Source organism: Hermetia illucens, chromosome 7 (genome assembly GCF_905115235.1).
Source record: "Hermetia illucens chromosome 7, iHerIll2.2.curated.20191125, whole genome shotgun sequence".
Lineage (NCBI taxonomy): Eukaryota > Metazoa > Arthropoda > Insecta > Diptera > Stratiomyidae > Hermetia > Hermetia illucens.
The window spans coordinates 1,716,535-1,738,704 of NC_051855.1; the positions used below are offsets into that span (position 1 = coordinate 1,716,535).

Below are 22,170 nucleotides of genomic sequence, written 5' to 3' on the forward strand. Positions count from 1 at the left end.
ACAAGCTCGCTCTTGTGAGATGTCCGGGGAATTTTCGTTGTAACTTTCGGGTGTCGAGGACAGTAAATAGAAAAGTCGAGATCGGAGCGAAAGCAAAGAAAAGGTTGGACTTGTAATGATTTGACTTGATTTACTTTAACTATTTAACTCTTACTTTTTTGATTATAATATTTTTTTTATGATCGCGCTGAAGTGTTCCGTGTCGCGGTTGGGAACAGAAGAGACCGACTTATTTCCATGCGGTCCTTACTGTCCCAACCAACGGCACTTTTTTACCGCTGGCTCTCCACTTCCCCGGTGCGTTCTGAAAACGCGTGAGTGGAGAGTTTCCACGTTCAGCGCCATCTACCCGTCCGCATCCGCAACATCCGAAATAAATTTCGAATGCTGCAGATCCTGCCGCGCCACATCACTCCGCCCCCAGACGAAACCTAGGGGGTTTCGGCGACGGATCCCCGAACTTCGTTCGCCGTTAATCCACAAAGCGGACACGACGTTGCTTCGGGGCGCACACGGGTTTCAGCCTGGCCAAAGAGACCGCCTTTTTGTGACCACCGATCTCGAGCTGGAAGAAATGTTCTCCCCTCTCGAGAACGCGGTACGGGCCCTCATATGGAGGCTGCAGCGGCTTCCGGACGGCATCCGTCCTGATCAGCACGTGCGTGCACGTGTCCAGTTCCTTGGGCGAACAAGCAGGTATGGACGAGTGTCGAGTGGGTGGTGGCGCTTTGATGCGTCGGAGATTGTCCCTCAGCAGACGCACCAACCCCGACTCCGTGAGACCCGATCTCTTGTCGAAGACCGGATCGCTTGGGAGTCTTGGGTTCTCCCCGTAAACCAACTCCGCGGGGCTGGCAGCAAATTCCTCTCGGCGGGTTGTTCGAAGGCCGAGTAGGACGAGAGGCAAGACTTGAGTCCAGGACGGGTCGTCGCGTGCCATAATGGCGGCTTTCAGCGTCCGGTGCCAACGTTCTAGCATCCCATTGGACTGCGGGTGGTATGCAGTAGTCCGCTGGCGTTTAAAACCCAGGAGTTTGCCTAACTCGGAGAAAAGGGTGGACTCAAATTGCATTCCCTGGTCAGTGATGATCACTGCAGGGACGCCAAAGCGAGGTATCCACTCTCGGCAGAGGGCTTCGGCACAAGATTGCGCCGTAATGTCCTTCAGAGGTATTGCCTCAGGCCACCGCGTGAACCTGTCGATGATTGTGAGGCAATACTTGTAACCGTGCGAGTCTCGCAAAGGCCCTATTATGTCGAGGTGTATTGTGTGGAAACGCTTGGTAGTGCGGGGGAATGAGCCCACTTCTTTCCTTACATGCCTGGAGACTTTACACTTCTGGCATGCGATGCACTCTCTGGCCCAGGAATTGATATCCTTGTTCATGGAGGGCCAGAAGTATTTTCCGGTGACTAACCGGTTTGTTGTCCTGATGCCGGGGTGCGCCAAGTCGTGAACTGCGTGGAACACTTCCTTGCGAAATGTGGCCGGAATGTATGGCCGAGGTCCCTTTTCCGAGTCTTCGCAGCAGAGCGAGAGGTTTGAGCCGAAGATGGGCAACTCCCGAAATTTGTATTTGGGGTTGGACTTGAGGCTCTGAAGTGCTGTGTCATCCACTTGCGCCTTGGCAATAGCCGAGAAATCGAGTGAGGCGGGGATGTTAACTTCGGAGACACGAGACAAAGCGTCAGCAACAATGTTGTCCTTCCCGGACACGTGCTGGATGTCTGACGTGAACTGGCTTATGAAGCTCAGGTGTCGAAGCTGACGAGGGGACGCTTTGTCGGGCTTCTGTTTCAAAGCGAACGTGAGAGGCTTATGGTCCGTGAACACTGTGAACGGCCCGCCTTCTAGGGAGAAACGGAAGTATTTGATGGACAGGTATGCGGCGAGCAGTTCGCGATCGTAGGTGCTGTAGTTCCGTTGAGCGGGATTCAACTGCTTCGAGAAGAAGCTCAACGGCTGCCAAACTTGGTCCACCATTTGGTGAAGGGCAGCACCTACTGCGATGTCAGAGGCATCAACAAAAACGGCTAGGGGTGCATCTTGATGAGGAAATGCCAAAAGTGTAGCATCAGCCAGTTGCTGTCTGGATTTATTGAACGCGCAGACAGCCTCTTCAGACCACACAATCTCTCGTGTGTCTTTTGTTTTGGGGCCAGACAAGTACGCGTTCAAAACGGACTGGTGATGGGCGGCCTTGGGCAGGAAACGACGGTAAAAGTTTAGCATGCCCAAGAACCTCCTCAACTCCCTCACTGTTTTTGGACGCGGGAAGCTTGTTATTGCTTGCACCTTGTCTGGGTCGGGCTGTATTCCTTCAGAGGAAATGGAGTGGCCGAGGAATCTCACCTGTTTTTGAAGGAATTTGCACTTCTCAACGTTTAAGACTAAACCGGCCTCAAGGAGACGTTGAAAAATGCACTCGAGATGGGCTAAGTGCTCAGACTCAGTAGAAGAAGCGACCAAAACATCATCCAAATAGACGAAACAGAAATCGAGGTTTCGCAGGACTGAGTGAATGAACCTTTGAAAGGTTTGCGCCGCATTGCACAATCCGAAAGTCATTCGGGTGAACTCGAAGAGTCCAAAGGGTGTGCATATTGCCGTCTTTGGAATGTCTTCAGGAGCTACTGGGATTTGGTGGTATGCCTTGGCTAAGTCCAAGGTCGAAAAGATGCGGCAATTCGCGAGGTGATGCGCAAAGTCGTGGATGAGTGGAATCGGATATCGGTCAGGAACAGTCTGTGCGTTTAGCCTTCTGTAATCCCCACAGGGACGCCATTCGCCATTTGGCTTAGGGACCATATGTAAAGGGGAAGACCAACAGCTGTTTGAGGGCCTGCAGATACCCTGTTGAACAAGTTGTTCAAATTCTTTCCGCGCGATAGCCAGTTTCTGGGGTGGTAGAGGACGCACCTTTGAGAAAATCGGGGAACCAGTAGTATTTATGTGGTGCTGCACATTGTGCTTTACTGGTTTCGAGAGACTACACTCGGTAGTTATCTGGCTGAACTTTTGGAGGAGTGTCCGAACACGAGAGTCGGAGATGTCTTCCAAAAGAACGGAAAGGTTATTGTCAGCGTGAGATACCATTTGGCCCGACGAATTTAGTTTGGTTGTGGGGTCTATAAGGGACTTATGTTGCAAGTCCACCAGCAACCCATAGTGACACAAGAAGTCTGCGCCTAATATGGGGAAGCTGACATCCGCCAGGATGAAACGCCACGGAAACGTCCTACGCAAGCCAAGACTCACGTCCACTTGCCTGTACCCGTATGTATTGATGCGGGAGGAATTTGCTGCCGCCAGTTTGAGGGGTTGTGGATATAGTCGATGATGCTGGGGTACGGGAAGAACCGAAACCTCCGCACCCGTGTCGACGAGGTAGTTGCGCCTGCTGAGGGGGTCGAAAATAGTTAGGCGACGTGGCGCTGCGCTCTGGGTGGCCGTCGCCAAGACCCCCCGCGGACCTAGTTTTTTGTGGTAGGCGCGAATTTGCAAGGTAGCGTACATCTTGTCGCTTTATCTCCGAAGTTACGATGATACCAGCAAATACCCTGGTCCGCAGGCTGTCTTGACGACCTGCTACCCGAACGCCCTTTTCGTGTGGCAGACCGTGAGCGAGCTCGCGGCCTGGCACTCGAACGCTGAGCGTCCAACGTCGCCCGCATCTCGGCCACGCTGGCAGTTAAGGCCGCGATCTCGCGCCGTAAGTCGCCGACCTCATCCGACGGTGGTTGAACGGCCGCTATGGTTGGGCGAACGTACACCTCCTGTACTTGATCGGCCGTTGCTGCTAGTTCCTCCAAGGAACCGGAGACGCAGGCTAGGATCGCCTGGGTGCCCTCCGGGAGCCGACGCAGCCAGAGCGACTTGATCAGGTCGTCGCCGATCTTGCTCCCACCCAATTGCCTCATTTCACGAAGCAATTGGCTGGGAGTTCGATCACCCAACGTTAAACCCGCCAGCAAGTGGTCTAATTTTGCCGACTCGCTTGCCGACAGGCGCCTGATCAACTCGCTCTTGAGCTGAGCGTACGATGCCGACTTCACCACGTCGGACACCAGAAGTATGGACTCTTCGTCCAGGCCGACCACCGCGTAGTTGAAACGGGTCGCGTCCGATGTGATACCGGACATTTGGAACTGTGCTTCCAAATGCACGAACCACAGCTCGGGGTTCCGACGCCAAAACGGAGGAACGCGTACGGCGAGGGCGGTCACTTGTGGATCCGATGGGCCTGCCGCGTCTTTATTTTCAAACGACATTTTTCCTACCGAGAAGTACGAGATTGTGATGCAGACGCGGTGAGTTTATACTGAAACGCGGTGAAATTTACACCGACACGGCAGGCCGTACCCACAAATGCACGCACGAACCGAGAAAAACAACAACCGAAGCGGACGCTCTCCAGCGCAGACCAAAAACACCGGGAAAACAGAGAACTTGCGATTTGGAACACCTCAACGCCGTCTCTTGCAGCGGCTTTAATTTCCTTTTTTTTTTTTATATTTACAATATTTAAATTAATTTGTTGTAACAATGTATGCACGAAATCACTTAATTTAGCAAATAGTAGTAAATGTAGTATAGTAGTAAATAGTAATTTAGTAAATGACCTAATTGTCCGCTGTGGTAGCGGTGGCTACGGCGTCTGCAGCGGCTACGACGTCTGCGGTGGCAACGATGGTGGCTATGTCTGAAGAGACGAGGACGACGATGATGATGATGATGAAAGTGTTGGCGGTCAGGTTGTTAGAGATGTCGATGCTGATGATGTAGAATTCTGCTGCTCTAGATACTTCGGCGGCTTCCAACAGTGTAGTTCCTGGGGACGTCCGTTTGCTGCACAATGACGACGGCAATGACGCGGCCACTGACGGCGAGGAGACCGGGCGGTTGTTCAACTTATCCTTTCCGAACGCTGCAGCGCCCAATTGCTCTGAACCTGATCGCGGGCTGGGCACGGACTCGGAACAGCTGCGAGCGACACAGCCACAATTCAAAGCGATAAGCAAAAATGTCTGGCGTTTACAGGAATGCAATGTGGAGATCTCGTCGACACTTTCTTTTTGTTGACGAACGTCGTCAGATTTTTACGCCCTTAATCCGCACACACACCTTGGGAACACTTCTGAAACGCGGATAGTATTTCCTGCAAAGATTGTCGGAATCTCGTGGCAATGATGGCTGGTCCGGTGTGTGAAAGGCGTTTGAGAGTTCTATTTCTGCCGTGTTGCTCGGACGAATTTTGTCGTCAATAGAACTTCACCAATTGGGGCGATGGCGGATAATTTGTTACTTTTTTTTTTTTTTTTTTATCGGGGTCACCAATTTAGTAAATGACTTTTTCCGCACTTGTAGGAGACTGACCGATGGAGCCCTGAAACTCTTCAGACTTTTATCAAACAGAATTTTTCACACTTCACGAGGCGGAATCGAAAATTGTCCGTTCGCACGACAAGCTCGCTCTTGTGAGATGTCCGGGGAATTTTCGTTGTAACTTTCGGGTGTCGAGGACAGTAAATAGAAAAGTCGAGATCGGAGCGAAAGCAAAGAAAAGGTTGGACTTGTAATGATTTGACTTGATTTACTTTAACTATTTAACTCTTACTTTTTTGATTATAATATTTTTTTTATGATCGCGCTGAAGTGTTCCGTGTCGCGGTTGGGAACAGAAGAGACCGACTTATTTCCATGCGGTCCTTACTGTCCCAACCAACGGCACTTTTTTACCGCTGGCTCTCCACTTCCCCGGTGCGTTCTGAAAACGCGTGAGTGGAGAGTTTCCACGTTCAGCGCCATCTACCCGTCCGCATCCGCAACATCCGAAATAAATTTCGAATGCTGCAGATCCTGCCGCGCCACAACCTGCTGCTGTGTACACAAATGCGAAGTGATGAAACGGAAGAGAACCATGTCGAGGCCAAATACACCATTTGGTAGGTAATATGCTGATCCAACGACGGAAAAGGACCTCGCTAAGTCCAAATAGGCCATTTGTATAGCATGTGATGTAACGACGGAAGAGGTTAAATGCGCAAGCAGATTTGTTTTCATTGGGCTGGCTTCAAAAATGCGGCTCCTGGAGAAAACTTGGCCAAATCGCAATAAATGTTCTTCTATATCTGAGTGAAATTATGCTGTGTTTCCAACGATTAATTAATTGAAATAATAAAAACTTGTTGTTTCTTTTTCGTTGGTGTGGATATTTATTCTTGCAAATACCGATATCTCGGGAACCACTTGTACCCTTCTTGTTAGCACTGATGAAGGGAACAAGTCGTTCCCGAAATATCGGTATTTGCAAGAATAAATATCCACACCAACGAAAAAGAAACCACAAGTTTTTATTATTTCAGTTCTTTTATAGCCAAATTTGTCTAAAAGTTGTGAGGAAACCAGAAGCTGGGTGCGTCCGGTATAAAAAGTTTCCTGATTTTCTTGTGTTGTGAGGCTTCTTCTTAGAAAGTGATACTTATATACTATGATGTCGTGTGTGTACAGTAAATTCGCACGAAAATGAATAGGAATGAGCGGGATTTTCAATGAAATCATAGCCACCTTCAAGATTTGTAAGCTATATTTTTAACAAAAGAATTTATTAAGTTGTTTGTTTAATTGAAATTGAATAATAAAATGGCAGTGAATGAACTGAAATTCAATTTGAGAGAGTCAATTTGACTAAGTCTAAGTGAGATATTGAAAAGTTTTCAATATTCCGAAAGCTAACCGAGATGTCGAAACACTTTATTTTCGTTTAATTTTTTTTCATTTTACGAAAATCTATCATCACAACCGGTGGCTACCGGAACCGTAGCGAACTACATGTTTTCGCTAGGGGCCAGTTGGAAACCTTCAACCTTTGATATTTCAAAAACGCAGGGAGATATCGAAAATTTTTACGTTTTAGTTTAGTCTTATTTTCGGCCATTGTACCAGATCCATCATCAAATCGCGGGGCCACGGAAACCATAATCTCCCCGTATCGGACTTGTCTATTGCTTAATAGAAGTCCGTGGACTGAACTTCATTTCAGAGCTCTTTCTCTCCGCACGCACGCAGTCAGTTCGCTGTTGTGTTTAGGCCTTTAGTTCGGTACGACGAATGTCTACCGGCAGCTCGCGATGACACTTAAAAAGCTCTAAAGGAACGAACGGGTTAGTATGTTTTGATCCATTATTTTGGTGTAGTGTGACAGTTCGGCAAGGCGAGTGTCAATTATTTCTAAAATCTGTGTGCTGGGGCGGTTGGGTAAAAAATGTTAACGCAAAATTTGGATCAAGATGCTCAAGGTAGAGAATGGAGCAAGGATCCCGTCTATCATTACTGACTGGTTTGGTTTCATTTATAGTGACATCCGGTGAAACACAACTAAAGTCCTTCGGCAGTTTCCTCGATAACTATGATAGTAGGCTAACATCGCTTCTGAACGGCTTAACTAACGGTCACGCGGAAAATTTCCATTCAAATTTGGATAAAGTACAAATTGAAAGTTCCGCAGAGATTCCAGCAATAACCATATCTTACACGCCGCCCAGTGAATGCATTTCAATATTTCGATTAGCTGATTCAGATAATAAAACACTCAACAAAGTTCTAGCAACATTCTCACAGTTGTGCGATGAGGGAACAAAACTTAAAACTGCAGCGCGGCAGCATCAATTTAAGCTACTTTACTTTGATGAACATCTATGTGCGTACGAGGAGCAAGGAGAAGAGTGCTTAAATGGAATGGGCGATTTGTTGGAGTTACTTTATTCTGTCCAGTACTTGTCGCAAAGATGCATAACTGTTGCAAGTACGATTCTCCAACAGTTGGGGGCTCTGTTTACCTACCGTGCAATAGATAATAGACTGGACTTACAGCTGGCAATGCAATTTCAGGTAGGTGTCCAATTGCAAGTCATTAGAGGAATTTAATAGTTTATTATTCCCACAGGAAGTTTTTAATCGGCTTAGTGAAACCATCTTGCAATTGATTGTTTTCGATGAAATTTTGGTCAGTTCGAGGCTCCAAAATTTCTGGCAAACATACAAGAAGGCAATCTACTCAATAAGTCGGAATAAGGATCGATTCAACCACCCGTACACCGAATATGAAATCAGTGGGCTTACGAATGTTCTCAGTTCCCTGGAAATGTTATTTGCGGGAAGTCTTTTTCAGGTTAGTACTTTACCAATGATTTAGAAGCTATATCACTCCCCATACAAAGCATAGAAATTTCTTAGAGATTTGAAAGTAACTAATAAAATGCCTCTTGGCAGACATTCCTGGATAGCATATTCAAAATAAAAGAGCAAATCTCGACGAAGGCCTTACCAGAAATATCAGGACATTTCCAAGACTATATTCGTGTTAATTTAACGTCAATTGAAAAATTTTCGAGCGTTTTATCTGATTTGGACGAAACTGAATTGATAATTAGGATAAATGCAATATGCGTTTTGTTTCATCATTTCTTCGGACAATTGGAACAGAAAGTCCTTAAGCAACTATTGGATGTCAATTCGAAGGTAAGGACGACTCTTTCATTAATTACAACCACTTTGAATTTTTTACACAGGTCATATGAGAGGTTCCGTTTGTTAATCATTCTGGTGAATCTGCACCTTTAGATTTTTCTGCCTACTATTGAGATTTGTGATTCTCGTTTAGGTTATCTTTTTTCATATTCGTTCGAATTGCATACACCTACCAGAATTATTGTATGACGTTCATCTTGAGGGCAGGCAGATGTAGACTTGACCCTTAAAGCGCTAGCGACATGTATGCTTTGTCTATTCGGTGTAGGTGTAGTGATCGTAGAGTTCCACTTAGCGTAATTTTTTTAACACCAGATGTTGAGGTAATTGATCTCGAGAAATGTGTGAGAACTTAGGTGGGCACAAACGTATTATGCGTGCATGTGTTAACAGTTTTACGTGATGAACATGACTCCCCGGAAAAATAAAAACTGCTTAAGTCCTTTTCTCAATGTTCTTTATTAAAAATGTGTAGAATTTACCTGATTTACTATAACCTAAGGTGATCTGAGCAAATGAATAACATCTGGTCGACATAATGTTAAAGTGGATTCTGCAGTGAACTTCCAAACCATGCTGAAGCAAAATATAACAACAATTTTGAACTGCAAAAATACTATTTGGACAGTATACAGCACAATCATCCTTTGAAAACGGTCCAGAATGATATTTACGTTTTTGTTACGTGGGCCTTCTGCATTGTGCGTTGAAACATCGTTAAATTCGCTTGACCCATTGACCACCCTAATTTTTATACATATATTCATATGAACAGATCGTTGGTTGGCACACAAAGTTCATTCAATTTTCGGCCAAAAAAATGATCAGTACCGATATTTCACACATCTTGGAAAAATTCGTTCTGAGTTTGAATGACCAATTCAGTTCTGAAGTTAGTTTTCTTCAGCAAACCTCCTCGTCGATCATGATCAGAATTAAGTATAGTTGCTCGGATACGTTTTTTATCTTTGTATCTGATTCATACAGTGTTCCGATAATTGGTATTCCCGCATAATTCGTGCAAATTTACCAGTTCCCAGAGTTAATTTTCCTTATTTTGTGCTTCCGATAATTTGCAGTCAATTGGGGTCAAAGGGTAGTATAGGTCCCAGGGCGAAACGTGGATTGGTACCCACGATGGAGTATAAAACCTGGGATATGCGTGCTGATCCAACACCAACCGCTCTATTACCGAACCCTATCTCCACCTCCACGTGGTGACCGCTGGGAGCTCTTTCTTAACGACAGCTACGGACGGAGAAAGATGAAGGCGACTCTCCGACGCCTAAAAACGGGACAAACTATACCGACTGGTCCCCAGGTTGGGGGCTGGGTAGGGCTGACAACCCTAGACGGAAAACCGAATATACGAAGCAACAAAAGGAGCCTCGGACAGGCTGGATTTTAAAACGGCGAACTCGTCAGCGACAACAGAATAGCGATCTGCGAATTTTCTCATGGAGCGTGCGCGGATTATTCAATTACCAGTGCCACACGAAATGGTTGTTGGAAGTTCCTAGTTTGCCCGGAAGGGCTCCACAAACAAGCGTGGGCCTCTCCATACGATACCACTTTCAACCAAATTGACCACGTGTTGATCGAATACCGCCATCTCTCAGCCTTGATTGATGTCAGAATATTTAGGGGTGCCAATATAGACTCGGATCACTATCTCGTTGGCATGGCGCTCCGGGCTCTCATAGCAATACCACCTAGAATCCCTTCTGACAATCAGGTGAGAGCTACACTGAAACGATCTACAGCATAGCCATCCGCAACGCCCATAAGGGGAAAATGCATGCCGCAATAACCGCACGCAACAGAGAAGCGAAGATGAAACATCAACAAATTACCCTCACAATGACCTGAAAAACGCTATCATAAATACGGCCACAAACAGACTTGGCCCCAGTCGGGAAAAGAGTCGGAACGGCTGGCTTGACGATGAATGTAAGCTAGCAATGGAACGGAAGAATGCTACATGCCGAGTAATGTTGCATTCCCAAAGGGCACGGACACGCGCGGAGACCTGCCAAGAACTCCGTCGAATATGGAGGCGACCAATTACACCAAGCGGTTCACCAGCTTCAAAAAATGCCTGATTGGTAACTAGGCATTATATGTCGTACACATTAAAAGGGGAATATCGCGCAGTGAAACAATTATACAGGTATCACGTCGCTGACTACCGTCTATAAGATATTCTCCGCTATCTTGCTCCAACCCCATGCGTCCAGAATCTCATCCGCACATACCAAAGAGAAATCACAAACCAGTAACAGATTAGATTTTCTCTCTGTGGTAAGCGATGGAAAAACTGTAGGAATATGGACAACAGTTGCACCATCTTTTCATCGACTTCAACGCCGACTATGATGGCATAGCCAGGACGGCCATGAGAGAATTCGGTATCCCAACGAAATTGATTAGACTGAGTAGGCTGAAATGCCATAATTTGACTCTGAATAACTTTGTTAATAATAGTTCCTTCCTTTCAAACTTCGCAGATTTATGTCCGGTATTATACCCGGTGCCAAATTTTGTGCTCCTAGGATGAACTTAAGTGGGGTTTTCGTATAAATTTACAAAATACGACAATATATTGTTATTAACTTTATTTGTATAGAATACGGAACCGGATGTATTTTGGGGTCTAGATTTTATGTGTGATTTTTTTTTTCAGATTTCTCCTTTCATTTGATACCCCACATGACCATAATCAGTTAGTTCCCTTCAAACTCAAGACAAAATGCCGCCTGTTGCGGCTCTTTTGCCCCAAGTTTCTTCCCTAATGTTTGGTGAAACACCAACCAACCGATGTAATTGCTGGGAGTGTCGTTTGGTGAAACACCAACGGACCAATTAGTAAATGTTGACCCTTTGGTGAAACACCAACCGACCAATTAACACCAATGGGGAAAGGGTTCTTGATTTGCTGATACACCAACTCAGGTACCAAGCTCGATCGTCTCCAGCAGCCTCACTAGAGGAGAAGAAAAAGGTGGCTTATTTTCGATCGAACTGAACTGTTTATTTTCCTCCATCAGTTTAAATACAAATTTTGTGCATACGTAGACATATGCGAAAATAATAAAAAATGTTGATTACCACAAAGTGCGTACAATGCACCTTCCTACCTTGAGGGAAAAAATGTTCGACATTGATCTGCTTAGGTTGCAATTTCCATGCACGTGGAATAATGTTCGCAGATTCCAATGCGGTCATTAATTGACTCGCGTATATCTTACGTTTACATTGCAATATATTATACAGTATAAAAAATATGCAAAATATGAATAAATTAGAATAACCCCCCCCCCCCCTCCGTTCCGTAGCAAGTAGCTCGTTTTCTTACGCGAGATGTAAGTAGCGGTGTCGAATGTGATGAACCACTTGTTCATATTGGCCCTTGAAGAGGAGCTGCTGGCAAAGCTGTTGCAGGGTTACTGTGCTCTTTTTTAAGGCTCGTATTTCAGACTTGTATGGCTGCAGATTGAAATAAACTACCAAGTTCCAGTAATTGGATGCGTTAATGCGTCTAAATCGTTTGGGTCACTTGATAGCGTTGTAAGGGGTCTTGAATTGAGAATTGCTTCTATCTCGATGCTCAATGTACATAGTTCTTCGTAGGTTAATGGTGCTGAGACAATCTTTTGTTGCAGCAGATGCTTCGCCGACTTGACAGCAGGCTCCCATAAACCACCAAAGGGTGGTGCTCTTGGAGGGATAAAATGGAAAGTAATTTGCCTTGCACTGGATTCCTTTAGAATCGTGTCTTGTGCATCTTGAGAGTATATCGTTGACATCAGTTCCGTTATTTGACGCTTCGTCCCTACGAAATTAGTGGCATTATCACAGTAAAGGTTCTGACAATGTCCGCGCAGTCCAATGAACCTTTTTAGAGCACCAAGAAAAGCGTCCGTAGACAAAACGCTAACAACTTCAAGATGAGCAGCCTTGGTGCTAAAGCAACAGAACGATAGTGGATCCAGATGGGGCCGCAGAAGTCGACTCCACAATTGATGAAAGGACGCGCTAGTTGAACTCGATGGGGTGGTAAATTACCCATTATTTGCGTATACATCCTTGGCCTTGCTTTTATACAATAGGTGCACCGTTGTACAATCGCTCGTGCTATATTTTTCCCTTTATAGGCCAGAACAGAATAAGACAATTATTGCCAGTAGGCCCTGAGGCCTTATATGCATATTCATTACGTGCAAATCCGTCATCAGCATTTTCACGAATAAATGCGTGTAAAGTAGAAGTGCAGGATGCTTGGCTTCGAACGAAATATTGCATGCTTGTAACCTTCCTCCCACTCGTAACAATCCTTCCTCGTCCAGGAACACTGAGAGTCCCAGAAGAGCACTTTTCTTATCAACTTCCTTGTACTGTCTTGAATGAGTTATATCACCCTCGAAGCCTTGCTGCTGGATTGCTTTCAAGCCTTAAAGTTGCATCCAATTCTTGTCGAGTCAATGGTTTATTGTTTACCACCAGCCTTGAACGTGTCCGAGTGCTTTTTGAAGGATCAGTTTTGCCATCCTTATTTCTTAAAAGCTTTATGAGACGGAGACAATATGCTGTCACCCTTTCAAGCTTTCCAAACGAATTTGAATGTTCGATTTTATTCACGAAGCTGCTTTCTTCTTGCTGCGAAATTACCGGCCAAACGATGTTTCCACCTTCTGCTGTTCTCTAGTTCCCAAAGTGTCCCGCTCTAGACTTGTTCACTGGGCAAGCTGATTTCTTTCTTCTTCCCCTTTGCTTCGTCCCTGTTTGTGTTCGGCTTGAAACACGAAGGCCACAATGCTTCTCACCCATGTAAGAATAATGGCCCATAGAACCATAAGTAGTGCTCGAGAAGCTTGTCTGGGGTAGTTCCTCTTGAGAGAACATCTGCTAAATTGTTAGCGGACTTCACATGCCGCCACTGGCGTTTGTTTGATATTGCATGAATTCGGTCGATTCAGCGGCCGAGAAAGGCTGGACGTGCTTCTGTGAATCCAACCAAGAACAATCTGCGAATCCGTCCATAGGTAGGAAGTAGCTCCTTCGATCTTAAGATCTGCTTTTATACGGGATGCCAGCTCTGCGGCAAATATTGCGGCGCATAGTTCACCCCATGGAATTGTGAGACTTGTCATCCCTACTATGGTCTTGGCTATGGGAGCTACTCGAGACCTTGAGTACAGTAGTCTGCTTATTACAGTACCGTCGGCCTTGATGGACCTCACGTATGCCGCAGTTTCATATGCTTTCTCCGAAGCATCCGCAAATGTATAAATTTTTACTGACGTTGGCACTCCTTCAGCGAACACATGTCTCAGGATCTTCACTTTGTCTAGCTTTTGCAAGTCTTCCCGATATCTGTACCACCGTGTCTGCAGCTCTAACGGGAGCAGCCAAATTATTCCTAGTGTCTTTATTGAAGCTTCATTGTGCGTCTTAAGCACCTCCAAATCTTCAGATGGGACCTCTTGCAGAAGATTGTTATGGTTGGAACTCCATTTTCGAAGTTTAAAACCTGCTTTTTTCAGGACGGTTACTAATTGCCTTTGAATTTCCTTTGCAGTTGTAAGATTGTTGGCGCCACTCATCAAGTCATTCATACAAAAATTTCTTTTGAGGACTTCGCAATCCAATGGATATTTTGTAGCATTTTCAGATGAGAGCTTCTGAAGGCATCTTGTCGCTAAATATGGTGCAGATGAAGTTCCATAGGTTCCATAGGTAGGCTTGAATCTTCTCTCCACCAAATTAGATGGAAGCGTCTTTCTCCTTCTTGTAGTCGAATCTGGCGGTACATCATCTGTGTGTCTGCCTTGAATGCAAACTTCGACAGTCGAAATCGCAATAAAATTGTGAAAAGTTCGTCTTGTACGGTTGGTCCCACATGCAATATGTCGTTCAAGGAGACGTTCTTAGAGGTCTTTGCTGATGCGTCGAATACGACCCTTAATTTTGTGCTGGTACTATCTGGTTTAAGTACGCAGTGATGTAAGAAATAATGTGGGTGAGGTATCTGATCGGGGTTGACTTCCTTCATGTGACCAAGATACTCCTTCATGAATTTGGTGTATTGCTTTCTCAAATCCCCATTCTTCGCAAGCTTACGTTCCAGTGCATAGCATCTGATAATGGCGATGTCCTCTGAAGATCCAAGTTTCTCAGCACTGTCTGAGAATGGCAAGCTTACCGTGAACTGATTATTGCTTAAGAGGGTGTTCCGATTGAACATTTCTTCGCATTGTTGCTCCGCGGGCGTCTGTGCTGCGGAGGCCTCTGGTAGCTGCTCGATCTGCCAAAATCTCTCAATACTGCGCTCTAGAAGTTCGTCCATCGTGCAAATGCAGCATGTAGCGACAGATGCATCTTCTTCCGTCAGCTTTCCTGTAACTATCCATCCAAGTAACGTGTTCTGTAGCAGCGGCAAGTTTTTCCCTAGTTTGATTTGTCCAACGCACAAAACTTCATGGTAGTATTCTGCTCCTATTAGCATATCGACTCGCCTCGATTCATTGAACCTTGGGTTCGATAGCTTAATGTTTTTAGGAACATTGCATGTAGAGACGTCAAAAGTTCGCGAAGGCTGCGGCGCCACGATTTGAGGCAGAACAATTGCTTCAACTCTCGTTGAATACTTGGTCACTCCTGATTGAACCTCAACGTTCACTCTTGGATGTGCCTTCAGCTTCAAATGTCCCACTCCTTGTAGGCGCATTGGCTTAGAATTAGTTGCTAGCGGCATATTTAATTTCCGCAATAGTCTTTCTGATACGATGTTGACTTGTGAGCCAGAATCTAAGATCATTCGACAGCTGACTGTAGTTCCATCGGATCCCTTCACGTTAACTAATGCTGTACTAAGGAACACGTAACAGTCAAGCCCATCGCTGTCGTTGCTAACCGCCGCTAATGTAGCCTTCTCGTTTGCCGCCTTAGAAAGCTATCGACTCGAGCTAATTTTCTCAAGATTTTGCGTTTGGTCGTCCGATGATGTTTCTTCCCGGGGCTTAAAGTGAACCAGCGTGTTGTGTTTCTTGGAGCACTTCGTGCACCCTCTCGAAGAGAAAGATGATGCAAAATGACCACCTTTCAAACAATTGATGCAGAGCTCGTGTTTCCGGAGATGATGAAAACGATCCGTGGGTGACAAGCGCAAAAAGTCGTTGTATGCAAAAAGTTGATGCGCCTCTTTACACATTGTGCAACCTACGCTGACGGTAGTGACTGACATCGTCGTTCTTGGTAGCTTGCTGTCCTCCGCTGTAATATTCCTGGCAGTTTCTAGGAATTGCAGAAACTCGGCCAGCGATTGCAACTGTTTAGGATTTGTCAACGACTGCTCGTACAACGTGAGGGTCGCTTTATCCAATTTTCTGAGTACTATGTGTAGGAGTAGTGGATCCCAGGTATCCACCGCAACTCCCAAATTTTTCAACCCATGAAGACACTCTTGTGTGGTGTCATGCAATGACTTTAGAGTTGCGGCTGATGGTGTATCTGATGTTGCTAGAAGCCGAGGATTGTTGTATCGGTCTTGCAATAATTTCCAAGCCGCTGCGTAGTTTAAATCCGACAAAGCTAAATGTCGTATTAAACGTTCCGCTTCGCTTCCAATATTCATTTTCAGGTTCCACATCTTTCCACATAGTGGAATTGGCTGATTATCCACCATCTGGGTGAACAGGTCGAACAACTGCTGCCGTTCTAAATAATCTCCTTCGAACTTGGGCACAAAAAGTTTCGGTAAATGGGTACTTACATTGCTGGTAGCAGCAGGCCGCTATGTGGATTATGAATCAATTGCCTCTGCTATCATAGCGAGCGTATTTTGAACTTGCTGCTCTACCTGAATATCATCATCATCAACGGCGCAAAAACCGGTATACGGTCTAGGCCTGCCTTCATAAGGAACTCCAGACATCTCGGTTTTGCGCCGAGGTCCACCAATTCGATATTCCTAAAAGCTGTCTGGCGTCCTGACCTACGCCATCGCTCCATCTTAGGCAGGGTCTGTCTCGTCTTCTTTTTCTACCATAGATATTGCCCTTATAGACTTTCCGGGCTGGATCATCCTCATCCATACGGATTAAGTGACCCTCCCACCGTAACCTATTAAGCCGGATTGTTTCCACAACCGCACGGTCATGGTATCGCTCATAGATTTCGTCATTGTGTAGGCTACGGAATCGTCCATCCTCATGTAGGGGGCCAAAAAGTCTTCGGAGGATTCTTCTCTCGAACGCGGCCAAGAGTTCGCAATTTTTCTTGCTAAGAACCCAAGTTTCCGAGGAATACATGAGGACTGACAAGATCATAGTCTTGTACAGTAAGAGTTTTGACCCTATGGTGAGACGTTTCGAACGGAACAGTTTTTGTAAGACTCTGTTGGCTGACAACAACCGTGCGCGGATTTCATTATCGTAGCTGTTATCGGTTGTGATTTTCGACCCTAGATAGGAGAAATTATCAACGGTCTCAAAGTTGTATTCTCCTATCTTTATTCTTCCTGTTTGACCAGTGTGGTTTGATGCTGTTGGTTGATTCGTCTTCGTTGCTGACGTTGTCACCATATATTTTGTCTTGCCTTCATTGATGTGCAGCCCAAGATCTCGCGCCGCCTGCTCGATCTGGATGAAGGCAGTTTGTACATCTCGGGTGGTTCTTCCCATGATGTCGATATCGTCAGCATAGGCCAGTAGTTGGGTGGACTTGAAGAGGATCGTACCTCTTGCATTTACATCAGCATCACGGATCACTTTCTCGAGGGCCAGGTTAAAGAGGACGCATGATAGGGCATCCCCTTGTCGTAGACCGTTGTTGATGTTGAATGGTCTTGAGAGTGATCCTGCTGCTTTTACCTGGCCTCGCACATTGGTCAGGGTCAGCCTAGTCAGTCTTATTAATTTCGTCGGGATACCGAATTCTCTCATGGCGTGTACAGTTTTACCCTGGCTATGCTATCATATCCGGCGTAGCAAGATAGCAGAGAATATCTTATAGATGGTACTCAGCAACGTGATACCTCTATAATTGCTGCACTGTGTGGGATCTCCCTTTTTATGTATGCCGCCAATCGTCAGGCATTGATTCGCTGTCCCACACCTGAATATATGCCTCGAAATTGCGTCCTGTTGCCGCTGGTTCCTCTGACGCCTTCCAGATGTTGTGGATCTCTTCGATCTGATCCCAATAGCACTGAATGGTTGTGCCCTGCAACTCGTAGTATTGCCGGGATTGCTCCACCAGAAGCGCATTTGATTTGATTGACTGTTGTCGTCTGACCTGTTTCTGCAGCCCGGGTTCCTCACGAGAGATGACCGCTGGTTGCTGCTCCATCATCTTGTGTTCCGACTGAACCTGCAGCATTTCAATATTTTCCGCAAACTCCGCCGAGTATTTTTGAAAGGCCTCCATCATGAGATGGTTGTACCGCTTTGCAAAGTATGGATGGGTTTGATCATCCCCGAGCTGCTCTCGTATTTGGTTGTCGCCTTGCTCGAACAGCAGCAGTAGTTTTTGTTGTCGCCTCCGAAAATAGTTCAACGTTTTTCTCGGCGGTTCATCTTTCCGGTAGTTGGACACGAGTGAATCTATCTGCTTCCCAATCGCTTCCTGCTTCTGGGTCCACAAATCCATTTCGCCATATCACGCCGGGGTCCCCAATAAATGTTGCGACTCTTTCGCCGCAATTTTCTTCCCTAGCGTTGTTTGGTGAAACACCAACCAACCGATGTAGTTGCTGGCAGTGTCGTTTGGTGAAACATCAATCGACCAATTAATAAATGTTGACCCTTTGGTGAAACACCAATGGGGAAAGCGTTCTTGATTTGGTGATACACCAACTCAGGTACCAAGCTCGATCGTCTTTAGCAGCCTCACTAGAAAAGAAGAAAAAGGTGGCTTATTTCCGATCGAACTGAACTGTTTATTTTCCTCCATCAGTTTAAATACAAATGTTGTGCATAGGTAGACATATGCGAAAATAATAAAAAATGTTGATTACCACAAAGTGCGTACAATGCACCTTCCTACCTTGAGGGAAAAAATGTTTGACATTGATCTGCTTAGGTTGCAATTTACATGCACGTGGAATAATGTTCGCAGATTCCAATGCGGTCATTAATTGACTCGCGTATATCTTACGTTTACATTGCAATATATTATACAGTATAAAAAATATGCAAAATATGAATGAATTAGAAGCATAGAACTCAACAGACCTCATATATGTGTGTGTTTGAGGTGGGGGAGACGCAAAACCTCTGGGCACTCAGATCTTAGTGGCCGATTGCACTCGATTCCCCAGTCTAACGGAATATCGCGATCCGTTTATGTATTGCAGGACTTCCGTTAGTGGATGTGATGCGTCTATATGCGGGTCACTCACATGGAAAATGTTCCGTGGATTCCACTTCCTCATTACAGGATGGACACGTATCATCTTGGATAATTCCCATTCTGAACATATGCCAAGCTAGTAAAATTTGGCCAGTCAGAATGCCCACAATACTTCTGCAAGTCTTTCTGCTTTTCCACTCTGCTGTATGTTTGTATGGTTCTGATAGGAAGAGTTTGATGGCTCCAGGAGAATTAAGGCTTCACTACCTGTCATTATGGGAAGCTTGTTCCCAGTTTTCGACAGCAGCATCAGCCAATGCTACTGACACCCGAATTGCTGGTTCCGGCCCCGGCACGGGGGAAGTTGAAGCCTTTTTGCTAAGGCATCCGAGATTTGATTTCCCTTTACTATATAATGACCTGGTACCCAGAGTAATTCCACCGTATTGCATCTAGAAACAGAATCCAATCGGTTCTACATTCCTGAATGATTGTTCAAGTGATCAAAGTATTACTCAACGCCCTCAATGCAACTTGACTATCGCTACAGATTGCGATGCGCCTGCCCTTCAGCCGCTCGTCAATTAAGGCCTGCCTTAATAAGGAACTCCAGACATCCCGGTTTTGCACTTAGGACCACCAATTCGATATCCCTAAAAGCTGTCTGGCGTCCTGACCTACGCCGTCGCTCCATCTCATGCAGGGTCTACCTCGTCTTCCTTTTCTACCATAGATATTGCCCTCATAGGCTTTCCGGGCTGGATTATCCTCATCCATACGGATTAAGTGACCCGGTCACCGTAACCCATTGACTCGGATTTTATCCACAGCCTGACGATCAAAGCATCGCTCATAGATTTCGTCGTTATGTAGGCTACGGAATCGTCCATCCTCATGCAGGGGACCAAAAATTCTTCGGAGGATTCTTTTCTCGAACGCGGCCAAGAGTTTCTTGCTAAGAACCCAGGTCTCTGAGTAATACATGAGGACTGGCAAAATCATTGTACAGTAAGACCTTTGACCCGATGGTGAGGCGTTTCGAGCGGACCAGTTTTTGTAAGCTGAAATAGGCTCTGTTGGCTGCCAACAACCGTGCGCGGATTTCATCATCGTAGCTGTTATCGATTGTGATTTTCGACCCTAGATAGGAGAAATTATCAACGGTCTCAAAGTTGTAGTCTCCGATATTTATTCTTCCCGTTTGACTATTGCGGTTTGATGTTGTTATTTGGTTGGTTTCTGGTGCTGACGTTGCCATCATATACTTTGTCTTGCCCTCATTGATGTGCAGCCCAAGATCTCGCGCCGCCTGCTCGATCTGGATGAAGGCAGTTTTTACGTTTCGGGTCGTTTTTTCCATGATTTCGATATCGTCATCACTTTCTCGAGGGTCAGGTTAAAGAGGACACATGATAGGGCATCCCTTTGTCGTAGACCGTTGTTGATGTCGAATAGTCTTGAGAATGATCCGGCTGCTTTTATCTGGCCTCGCACATTGGTCAGAGTCAGGCTAGTCAGTCATCAATTTCGTCGGGATACCCAATTCTCTCATGACTGTGTACAGTTTTACCCTGGCTATGCTATCATAGGCGATTTTAAAGTCGATGAATAGATGGTGCAACTGATGTCCATATTCCAACAGTTTTTCCATCGCTTGCCGCAGAGAGAAAATCTGATCTGTTGCTGATTTGCTTGGAGTGAAGCCTGCTTCGACAATGATATTCTGGGCATATGGGGCTACCCGGCCTAGCAAGATAGAGGAGAATATCTTATAGATGGTACTCAGCAACGTGATACCTCTATAATTGCTGCACTGTGTGATATCTCCCTTTTTATGTATGAGACATATAATGCCTCGTCGCCAGTCGTCTGGCATTGATTCGCTGTCCCACAATTTGATGACCCCCTTGGTGTAATTGGTTGCCTCCATATTTAAGCAATTCGGCTGTAATTAGATCGGTACCTAGCGGCTTATGATTTTTAAGCCGATGAATTGCACGGACTGTTTCTTCTATACTTGGGGTTGGCAGTATTTGTCCGTTGCCTTCATTTGGGAGGACCTTCAACTCGCCGATGTTCTGGTTGTTCAGTAGTTCATCAAAATACTCAACCCATCGCTCCAATATGTCCATTCTTTCGGAAATCAGATCTTCAGGTGATCGTGAAGATTATTTCTTGATGCTTCATTTCCAGGATCTCTCTTGACTGCGGTTATGCATCTTTTGTAACGCTGTTACATCAGCCATATATTGGAACAGGGTATTGGCTAGCTGCTTTCCAGCTTCATCTCTGTACAGAGAGCGCACGTTCCATGAAAAAACGCGCAAATCGTTATTCCTTTGTCGTTACCGGGTTCGCCGTTTTATTATTCGTCCAGTCCGAGGCTCTTGCTGTGCTTCATAACTTCGGTTTTCCGTGTAGGGTTGTCAGCCCTACCCAGCCCCCAACCTGGAGGACCAGTCGGTACAATTTGTACCGCCTTCATCCTTCTCCGTCTGCAGCTATTCTTTAAGAAAGAGCTCCCAGCGGTCACCACGTGGAGCTTGAGATAGGGTTTGGTAGTAGAGCTGTCGGTGTTGGTTCAGTAGGCGTTTCCCAGGTTTTATGCTTCATCGTAGGTACCAATCCACGTTTCGGCCTGGGACCTATACTACCCTCTGATCACCATCATTATGGTGAGCCTGAAAGTTACTTTGGCTCACATTTGCCAACATAGTGCAGAAGCGATTCCTGCGAGCCAGGGAATGAGGAAACCGTAACGTGGCGAGGATATACCACTATACCATCAACTACAGGAGCTGAATATCTATCTAAGTTATCAATTAACTATTCAATAAAACAATTACCAAATTAGATTGTTCCTTGTTTTTGCTCAATATAAATTATGGTTAGTAACAGTTTTACATAATACGGCCGTTGCTATTTTGTGTATATTTTTAGCATTCTAGGTATGGGCGATTTAGAATATAAGAGTATTCTCTGGAATAAAGCACTAACGGTGTAAACGCTGCCTTTAACTACATTCCCTTCCAAATCCCTTCAAAGTATTCTTACTTTCTACAACCAATGCACCAATGGAACGGTACAAAGGCCAGCTTTAACACCAATGGAAACTGAACAGTTAAATGAAACTTGCAACTTCTTCAGAAATCGAATCTGAAAAGATAATGTAATGGTACATATAATGTATAACGTAACACGTAAATTTAAGTGCAGTTACCCATAATAATAATAGACTCCCTGTCTTATTTTCAATAATGACAAAAGTCACTTCTATGATGCAATCTAAC

At 45.4% G+C, this 22,170-nt stretch overlaps 1 protein-coding gene across 1 annotated transcript in view; it reads left to right on the plus strand.

Annotated features, from left to right (window-relative positions):
- Positions 1-7,138: 7,138 nt before the first annotated feature.
- Positions 7,139-22,170, plus strand: part of LOC119660813 (WASH complex subunit 4-like) — a 141,277-nt gene continuing 126,245 nt past the window's right edge. The window contains exons 1-4 of the mRNA XM_038069654.1: positions 7,139-7,299; positions 7,359-7,891; positions 7,947-8,171; positions 8,273-8,521. Coding sequence (XP_037925582.1) covers positions 7,266-7,299; positions 7,359-7,891; positions 7,947-8,171; positions 8,273-8,521 — 1,041 coding nt within the window. The 5' untranslated portion in view covers positions 7,139-7,265. The remainder of the gene's footprint in view (positions 7,300-7,358; positions 7,892-7,946; positions 8,172-8,272; positions 8,522-22,170) is intronic.